The following is a 9273-nucleotide window of genomic DNA, read 5'->3' on the forward strand; positions in this document are numbered from 1 at the left end:
CTCCGCTTCATCCTGGACATTCGGTTCAGCGGCTGCGCTCATCGGGGCCGGTGCTGGAGTCATCGCGGGGGCCGCAACTTAGCATTGTCGGGAGAGGTAGTGCGCCCCTCATCCTCGTCGCTCTCTGCGGCCATCGTGCTATACTCCAGAGTAGGAGCGTGCCTCACGGTGATTGGAGCCGCAGCGGCCAGAGCTGGATGAGGGGGACTCTTCGCGACGCTCCTCTTCCTCCACATTGTCCTCGGAGTCACCCTTGGACTGGAGCGGAGCCGCGCCCAGCAGGGACTCCAGCTACCTCGGGCACTTCGACATCCCCGCACCAGCGGCTCCTCCTCGCCGCTTCTTCTTCTCAAGAACAATGGTGGCACACGCGCCACCGGTAGCCTTCTGCTGCTTCTTCTCTTTGGCCTCCGCCAGCAACGCTTCGGCTTCGCGGCGGTGCGGAACAATCCCAAAGAATCTAAACACTCAATTTTTCCGAGTGCCCCCGAGCTTCTCAACAAGCTGCTTGTACTCCATGTTGGCCACAGGGCCAACGGCTTCATCAGCAGTGGTCTCGATGACCTTGGGTCGACATCCGCAAAGAAAGTCGAAGACAACAATTTTAAAAGAGAGAGAGAGAGAAACAGAAACGCACCAACACAGCCAATGCTAAAGCATGCTCTAAAATCAGGCATAGGAATGCCTTCGATCCACTTTTCTTCGGGCGCCCAGGAGGTCACGGCCCACCCCTCCTGAACGGGGAAGCACTGGCACGCCGAGAACTCTTCGACGAGATCTCGGGTGCTAAAGCTCTTCGCGACCTCCCGCAACAAAGCCACGAAGGCATTAGCCTCCGCAGTCTCCGGCACTGCGACCACCGGCGTCTTCCAGAGCACAGGAATCCTCTCAACCCACAAGGGGCTGGTGTTTGTCTCCGGGTCCAGGTGGATCTTGTGGTAGAACCAGTAATTGGCCCACTCCACCGGCCACTTGTTCCGGTAAGCTTGCAAGGGGCTCGGAGCCATTTGCCTAAAGGTGAAGGTGTAGCACCCATACTGAGGCTCCGTTTCACCGCTACTGCCGTCCTTCTTGTGCACTGTGATGCTCTTCGGCTGGTAGTGGACGCGGAAGACTCGAGCGAAGGCTTCGGTAGTGGGCGCGACCCTGCCGGTCTTCGCAAGCCACATGAACAGGTTGAGCCTGACGAAGGAGGTGGGCATCATCTGGTGGATGTAGACCGTGAACAATTGGAAGATGTCCACGACCACCGGATCCAGCCGGAAGCGAAGACCCGGGGTGAAGAAGTCGCGAAACACCACCACTTCGTCGGGTTCAGGATGTGCTGAGCCCTAATCAGGAGGCGGAGCCCGCACCTGGTCGCGAGCAACCACCCCCCGAAGGATCATCCCCTCCAGGACTTCACGGGTCATGTGGCTATAACCTAGGGCTCGTGTGGGCGGGGCGCCATGTCGGTGAGCGAAGCCATCGCGAGGGAAGAACGGAGGCCGGGAATGCGAAGCAAGCAACAACAGTCGAGAGAGAAAAAGGGGAAGCGCAAATTGTAGGGGAAAAAGTGCTCGCACGAAAGTGTCCGTCGGCCCCCACCCCCTTTTATAGCTGGGGTCGCGCGTCGGAGAACGCGCTCGGGCACGCAAAAAGATGGTGCTGCCCTCACCTCCAACGGTCACAACACACAGCCGAGTTGATGCCTCCAACGGTCACGCGCAGGCGCATCGGCATCTTTACATGAACCGGTGACTCCTCGATCCAAACATAAAATTAAAAACAAAAAACAATAATGAAAATTATAATCAGTTCACACAATGCACCTCGGAATTATGTTGAATTGCAGGAACTCCGAACAGTCACGGGCGAACGTTCGAAGGGTGGCGCTTCGAGCGTGTCGCTTCACGCGCGCGTGAATCGGAGCCGCCCCCGCTCCAAGGAACGGTCGCGGCCCCGAGGGGCTACTGTTGGGGACGCCACATTCGCCCGTCGCCGAAGGGACTCCACCGCTCGTGAGGAGAAGCAACAAAGCCGAAGGGGGCATGTCCGAAGATCCAAGGGCGAAGGTTAGCGAAGAGGCAGAGAGTTCCAGCGAAGAGGCGTGTAGCGAAGTGGTCCCATGAGACTCCCTCGGAAGGAAGTCGAAGGCTCTGGCGACGAAGGGGCACGAAGCGAAGCGGGCCCACTGTCAGCAGATTGTACGGAATGTTGAGTCCAGCTGTAATCCACTACACGTTGTCAGTTTTGTAACATTACTAGAATACCCCTGGAATATTCCTAGATGCTGGCAGTTAAGGGGCGTTTAGGGGTTTTTAGTCCATTGAGTAGGTGAGCTGTTGGGCTATAAATACCCCTTGTACCCAAGTGATGTGACATTGAATACAGGGTAATTTCTCCCGTGCATTGATTTTTGTGCCGCTATAGTGGCTGCAAACTTTCTCTCGGGGCTTCGCACTCATCGACCGGGCTGTTGTGACACTCCTTCACTTCCGAAGGGTATCCTCCACCAACACTACTTATCCAGCAACGACGCCAGTAGCTGCTGCTGCAGCCCGCAACTGTAGCAAAAAAAAGAAAAAGCAAATGAATCCGCGGGAGCAGGACATGGTGGTGGGGGGGGGGGGGGTGGAGCAGCACCGTGCCCACCTCCACTTAGTCAGCGTCCAAGGTCAGGACGGTGCGGCTGTCGGTGCACAGGCAGTGGAGGACCGCGCCGCCGGCCCCGAGGGTCACCGGGGACGGCCGCTCCACTTCGCCTCGCATGAGGTTGACGGGCGCCAAGGCGTCCGGCGAGAGGCTTTGCGCTCGGATGGTGTGGTGGAACCGAAGCCTGCTCAGGTCCACAGTGAGCAGCCGGCGGAACCATCCGTCGCCGCCACTGTCGTCGCCGAGGAGCAGGGTGTAGGACTGCTGGTGCACCACTGGCGATGGGAGGAAGGCGCGGCACCCGGTGACAGGGTCGTAGACACAGCGGCGTGTACTTGTCGAAGACGACAGGGCGAAGGACGGCGGGACGGATGGGGCACACGCTTGCCGTTGTAGTGCCAGTACAAGAGGCCAAGAGGCTCCACGGGGCGAGGCTGCATCGCGCTGCATCACGGCGGCGCTGGATGAATGTGGGGCTAAGGATGTGGCGGCGGAGGAGCCGGCACGTGGCGGCGCAGGCGATGAGCGTGGCGGGGTCGCACCGATCCTGGATGAGCTCCGGTGGGAGCGGCAGATTATGTCTCAGATCGTCTGGCTATGATGGTTGCAATCTGCATGTTACTCAAGTCTCGTGCAATTCCTCAATACAATCTTATCTTACAAATTAAAGATTGATACCGGAATCGATAATCAAAATTGTTGTTCATCCGTATATAGTGCCTACCTTGTGATGGTGGTGCCCCCTGGCTGCTTGTCATCTTTGCTTTAGGCGCCGCATCTCCGGACGAAGCAAACATCACTACTACAAAAATAATTTGTAGCAATACCACGATTTTTTAGGAATGGACGAATTTTGAACTCGTTTCTACAAATGGAGCTAGTGCATGTAGTAATTGAGCCACCCCTGAAAATTCATTTGTAGGGGCGGCTCACCCCTAACCCGCCCCTAAAATCTCTATGAAAATCTGGGCACCTTCTTCCTTCTACCGACCCCTGATCGTTTGCTTGGGAGAGGAGCTCCTCTAAGATAAAAAAGAACAGAAAAATGGGAAGGTTTTTAACTTGATTTCCTTCGAATTGGGGACTCTAGGAGGTGAGCTGATGCTAATTTCTTATCATTTCTAAGCTCATTTTATTAGATTTATGGCTCAAATGAAGCTCTCTATCTAGCTCTAGGTTTCTATGGTGTGGATTAAACATGTGAGAACCCATTTGCCTCAAATTTTTGCATGAAGTTGGGCTATTTTAGTAGAAGAACAAGATTGTGTAATCATTTGGAATCAATTTATAGAGTTTAGCCTCATTCTTAATTAAATAATGCCCTAGATCTATGTTGGAGAGAGAAAACTATTTGTTTTTTTTCCTATTTTTCAAAGATGCATGTTTGATTTTTTTTCCAACATTTAGTGGTGAAATAATATGTTGAGTTTGATTTTTTTATTTATTACTATTTAAATTTATTTTTTCAACACCTATGCATATATAGGTGTATATATTTATATATCATTTAGGGCTCCATTTCTTTTGAGAAATGATTTAATTTATTTTTCTACCTTTAGACACATGCGTGATAGATTTTTTCCCAATATATAGTGGTATAATAATAGGTTGGAAATTAATTTTTTTATTTAGTACTAGTTAAATTGACTTTTTCAACACCTTTGCATATATAGAAGTATATATTTATCTGAATTTAGAACTCTATTTCTTTCTAGAAAGGATTCGATTTATTTTTTTATCTTATATGCACGGTAGATTTTTCCCCAAGATTAAGTGGTATAATAATAGGTTTGGTTTTGATTTTTTTATTTAGTACTGTATCTATTGATTGAGCCTATACACATAATAATCTCATTGTGCCTGCATTAAAATATTTATGTAGTTTTAATAAAAAGTACCTTTCAAAGTTGCATGTTTATATATGAACAAGCTGCGCTTTCTACTAGGTGAAAGTGAAACTTTATCTTTTGTTAGTATCTTTTAAAAGTCTCTATCAGTAACTAAAATGTGGCTATTAAAAAAGCTGTGCACGAGTACGGCTTTGCTTCTAATACTTGGCAGTCACGGCACGTAGACGTAAACGAGTTGCATAAACAAAACAGTTAGTCTACACTAAAATCCAAGGTGGGTGCCGAACGTCGTAGCTTCCGAATGTGTGGTATCTGCTGCTTAGATTCCTATAAAAATCGTTTACTCCCAGCATCTGCGCACTACTGCCACTCTGTTCACGATTCCACTTCAAAACCTTGAGGCCACACGCTTTGTAAACTCTGATCATCATGGAGAACAAGGCAGAAACAGAGGAGCCCCTTCTCCTGGCGCGGCCCGAGAACACGGCCGCGGCGGAGGCCAAGCGGCTGCTGCGGCTGGCGGGGCCCCTGGTGGCCAGCTGCATCATGCAGAATGCCGTCCAGCTGGTGTCCGTCATGTTCGTCGGCCACCTCGGTGAGCTGCCCCTCGCCGGCGCCTCCCTGGCCAGCTCCCTCGCCAACGTCACCGGCTTCAGCCTGCTCTGCGGCATGGTGAGCGCGCTGGACACGCTGTGCGGGCAGGCCTTCGGGGCGAGGCAGTACGGCCTCCTCGGCGTGTACAAGCAACGCGCCATGCTGGTGCTCGGGCTCGCCTGCGTCCCGATCGCCGTCGTCTGGGCCAACGCCGGCCGGATCCTTATCCTCCTCGGCCAGGATCACGACATCGCCGAGGAAGCTGGCGCCTACTCGCGGTGGCTCATACCGTGCCTCGTCCCTTTGGTCCCGCTCGTGTGCCACATCCGGTTCCTGCAGACGCAGAGCATCGTTGTGCCAGTGATGGCCAGCTCCGGCGTCACGTCGCTGAGCCACGTCTTCGTGTGCTGGGCGCTGGTGTTCAAGGCCGGCTTGGGGAGCAAAGGCGCTGCGCTGAGCAATGCCATCTCCTACTGCGTCAACCTGGCCATGCTCGCTCTCTACGTCAGGCTGTCAGGCGCGTGCAAGAGGACATGGACAGGATTCTCCACCGAGGCTTTCAATGAGCTGCGCCGGTTCACTGAGCTCGCCATCCCATCGGCGATGATGGTCTGGTGAGCCAATTAAAAGATCGATGTTTTTGTTTTTCCCTCCTCATCATGCCTTTCAGTCCTTCTTAGTCGATCTTGAAACCGGATGTCTGTTCCTGTTCCCCTGTGTGTTCAGCTTGGAGTGGTGGTCATTTGAACTACTCGTGTTGCTCTCTGGCCTTCTGCCCAATCCTAAGCTTGAAACCTCAGTATTGTCGATATGGTAATCATCAGCAGTACACGTTATTAGTTCTTCAAAGGACAATCTTTACGTTTAAATAATGTTTCTGACTAGTTTGTTCAATTCTGCAGTCTCAACACTGGTTCGTTGCTGTTCATGATACCATTTGGTCTCTCTACAGCCATAAGGTATGTTTTCTGACAGATCGATAGACATATACTATCTATGTACAGTCCTTCTGGGCATCGGCTTATTCATGTCATGACTTCCATGTCTTTCCTTCTCGATCTAGCACACGAGTTTCGAATGAACTTGGCGCTGGTCAGCCCCACGCAGCGAAGCTGGCAACTCGAGTAGTAATGTGCATCGCCATGTCTGCCGGCTTGGTTCTAGCCTCTACCATGATTCTGCTACGCAATGTCTGGGGCTATATGTACAGCAATGAACCTGAAGTTATCACATACATTGCAAAAATGATACCTGTTCTCGCGATATCGTTCTTCACAGATGGGCTTCACAGTTCTCTATCCGGTAAAATTCATTTCATAGACGAGTTCCCCTCAAAAAAAAAAAGAATTCATAGACGCTATTGCTTTCCAAATTGAGCCAAGGTATGACTAAAATGTTATAATAAGAGCAATTCTTCACAGATGCGCTGATCATTCTCTTAACTTTCCAGGAGTACTGACTGGATGCGGTGAGCAGAAGGTCGGCGCTCGTGTTAATCTCGGTGCGTTCTACTTGGCCGGCGTTCCCATGGCCGTTTTCCTTGCATTTGTTCTCCATCTTAACGGAATGGTATGGTACTAATTCTTTGAAACTTTCCGATGATCTATGACTTCATTGGATCCAATAAATAAAACCACATGAACAAATACCTGCAAAAATAAACAACTAAAACTGTTGTTCCTTTTGGTAGGGTCTTTGGCTTGGTATTGTCTGTGGCAGCCTCACCAAGCTTGTGTTGCTCATGTGGATCACACTGCGGATAAACTGGGAGAAAGAGGTAAGTAAACTACGAGACTGTCACTATATACTGCTATTCATCTATCATAATTTTTTCTGGACAGTTAAATGTGATGCATATTCTTGTTTCTCGACACAATTTCCAGGCAACGAAGGCAAAAGAAACGGTATTCAGTTCATCTCTACCCATAGCATGATGGTGTTATGTGTAACTGGACAAATAACAGTGCAATGGCGCCATCGCAGCTGCAGACAAATCATCCCACTGCGCACAAGGAAATTGACAGACATTTGAGATATATTTTCTCTAAGTTAATTAGCAAATAATCATTTTATGCTTTATTAAATTTGAAAGTTTGCAGGGTTTTCCTTTTTCTGCGCACTTCAACACAGTTTATGAAAACTATTTTTAAGCATCCAAACTGGATTTATGTGCAAAAGTATTTATAGAAGTGACTCTTTCTCCCTGACGTCATACATACTAGTGATGTAAACTACTTGCCCATTAAATTGGCGTTTCATAACAAAAATTGGACACTACTAGTAGCTGCGCTCTGTTCGGCTAGCTGTGGCTGATAGCTGGTGCTGATTTGTTGTAAGAGAAAATTACTGCTGGCTGGCTGCTAGCTGATGGCTGATGCTGATTTGGTGTGAAAGAAAAATACTGCTGGCTAGCTGGCTGACAAGCCAGCTAACATTGCCATTTCGATTTAATCAAGCTAGTCTTATTTCCTGAAGATATTACAACCTTACAAAATTTGCCACTCCCAAGTCAAACATATATTTTTCATAGCTACAGATATTTTGTGCACCTATAAACATATATAGAGGCAGACAGCTCACTCTTATCACTTGTTGCTAGCAAGTGAATCCAAACATCAGAAGATCTAGTTCTGCTATTCTGGATATTCTTTGGAGCCAGATTGTCAACACATGGAGCATTTATTTGATGGATGAATGCATTATGCTAATTTCCAGTGTAGAAATTTCGCAAGTGAGAGTGGAAGTGTGTGTGATCTTGACCAAGAGAGCATGAATATAATCTCACTAGAGTCATAACAATTTGACAAAGCACGATGAAATAGCAAGTAGCATATGCTTATGGTTTTCAATATTGTGTGTCATATGGCTCTGGTAGGAATTTATCATCATTAAGAAAGTTATCTTCCCTTTGTTTTGAAAATAAAAAATTCCAGAATTCATGGGTCACTTAGGATGAGATTGTAAAGCTTTATTTACCATATCTATGATCACAACAACCTAGACTTAGATAAAGCATTCACAAACTATGAGAATTTCAGATTTATAGTAAAAGTTTATAACAACCAACAAACTCAAACCTCAAGAGAATACTGAGCTGTAGACTAGTCACAACAAGCTAAGCAGAATAAGGTAACTTTCATCCTTTCAACTAAGATAAGTTAAAATATTCTTACCGCGCATATGAAAAGGAAACTAAGCTGAAAAATATTTCTGTTATTTTATAGATTTATATTATTTTATTGAAAGCGGTAAAGTACACAATTGACTTGAGGGAAGGGACCATCCCCAAGCAAGATCAGTTTAAGATCCGATGAGCAGGACCCACTACTACAATAAATATTTTTCGAGGCGGTCAGAAACTATTAACCAAAGCGGGCAACCCCAACCGCCTTTGAGTAAATGACATATTTTCCGAGGCGGTTTTGCTGCCCGCCTCGGTTAATCAAATAAAAGAAAATAACAAAAAAAGCCCGCCTAGCCCATCACGGATCCGACCTCCCCGCCGCGTCCCGCTGCTCGACGCCACCCGCAGCCGGCCGCACCGCCGGATCCGGCCTCCTGGGCCACGCCGCCGCCAGATCCGGACTCCTCAGCCACCCTCCGCCGTGCGCAGCCACTGAATCCGACTATGGCCCTACGCATCCACACTCCTCTGAGTCCTTTCAGCCTCCCAACACCTCCGGCACCGGCACTGGCACCGTGGGACTCATGCTGGCCCCGGTGTTCCCAGCCCGCACCATCCTCTCTGACGCGCTCCCCAACCTCCACCACAATGCTGACCTCAACACGCCCCTCCTCGCCTCCGCCGGCGACGCCGCCTCCGTCGTGCCGTTCCCCTGGGGCGATGCCGCGGTGATGCGGGAGGTGGCGGTAGCATGGGCAGAGGCACTGCTCCCCTGAGTCGCGCACATTGGTGGATGGATGGAGGGAGAGAGAGAGAGAGAGGACATGAATGAGTGTGATATATATGTGTGTGTGTGTGTGTGTGCTCGTAACTGGATCTTTTAGGCTAGTGGGTTGTGCCTGATTATCGAGATGGTTCAATTACAACATCCGCCTCCCTTAACATATTTTGCAGGCGGTTGTCGTAACCTCCTTGGTTAATTAAAAATGGTACAAATAATAGGTTTGGTTATGATAACATGCTACTATGATTTTTCTTTATGAGAAGCACTATCTGGAATTTGGAAAGGGC

The 9273-nt window shown here is 49.1% G+C and overlaps 1 protein-coding gene across 1 annotated transcript; it reads left to right on the forward strand.

Moving 5' to 3' along the window:
- Nucleotides 1-4835: 4835 nt before the first annotated feature.
- LOC120693010 (protein DETOXIFICATION 16-like) lies at nt 4836-7267 on the forward strand. The gene is made up of 7 exons (XM_039976411.1): nt 4836-5692; nt 5805-5891; nt 5981-6037; nt 6142-6380; nt 6529-6647; nt 6769-6855; nt 6962-7267. The coding sequence occupies exons 1-7, from the start codon at nt 4914-4916 to the stop codon at nt 7010-7012; spliced, it is 1419 nt and encodes a 472-aa protein (XP_039832345.1). The 5' UTR covers nt 4836-4913; the 3' UTR covers nt 7013-7267.
- Nucleotides 7268-9273: the final 2006 nt, after the last annotated feature.

Source organism: Panicum virgatum, chromosome 9N (genome assembly GCF_016808335.1).
Source record: "Panicum virgatum strain AP13 chromosome 9N, P.virgatum_v5, whole genome shotgun sequence".
Lineage (NCBI taxonomy): Eukaryota > Viridiplantae > Streptophyta > Magnoliopsida > Poales > Poaceae > Panicum > Panicum virgatum.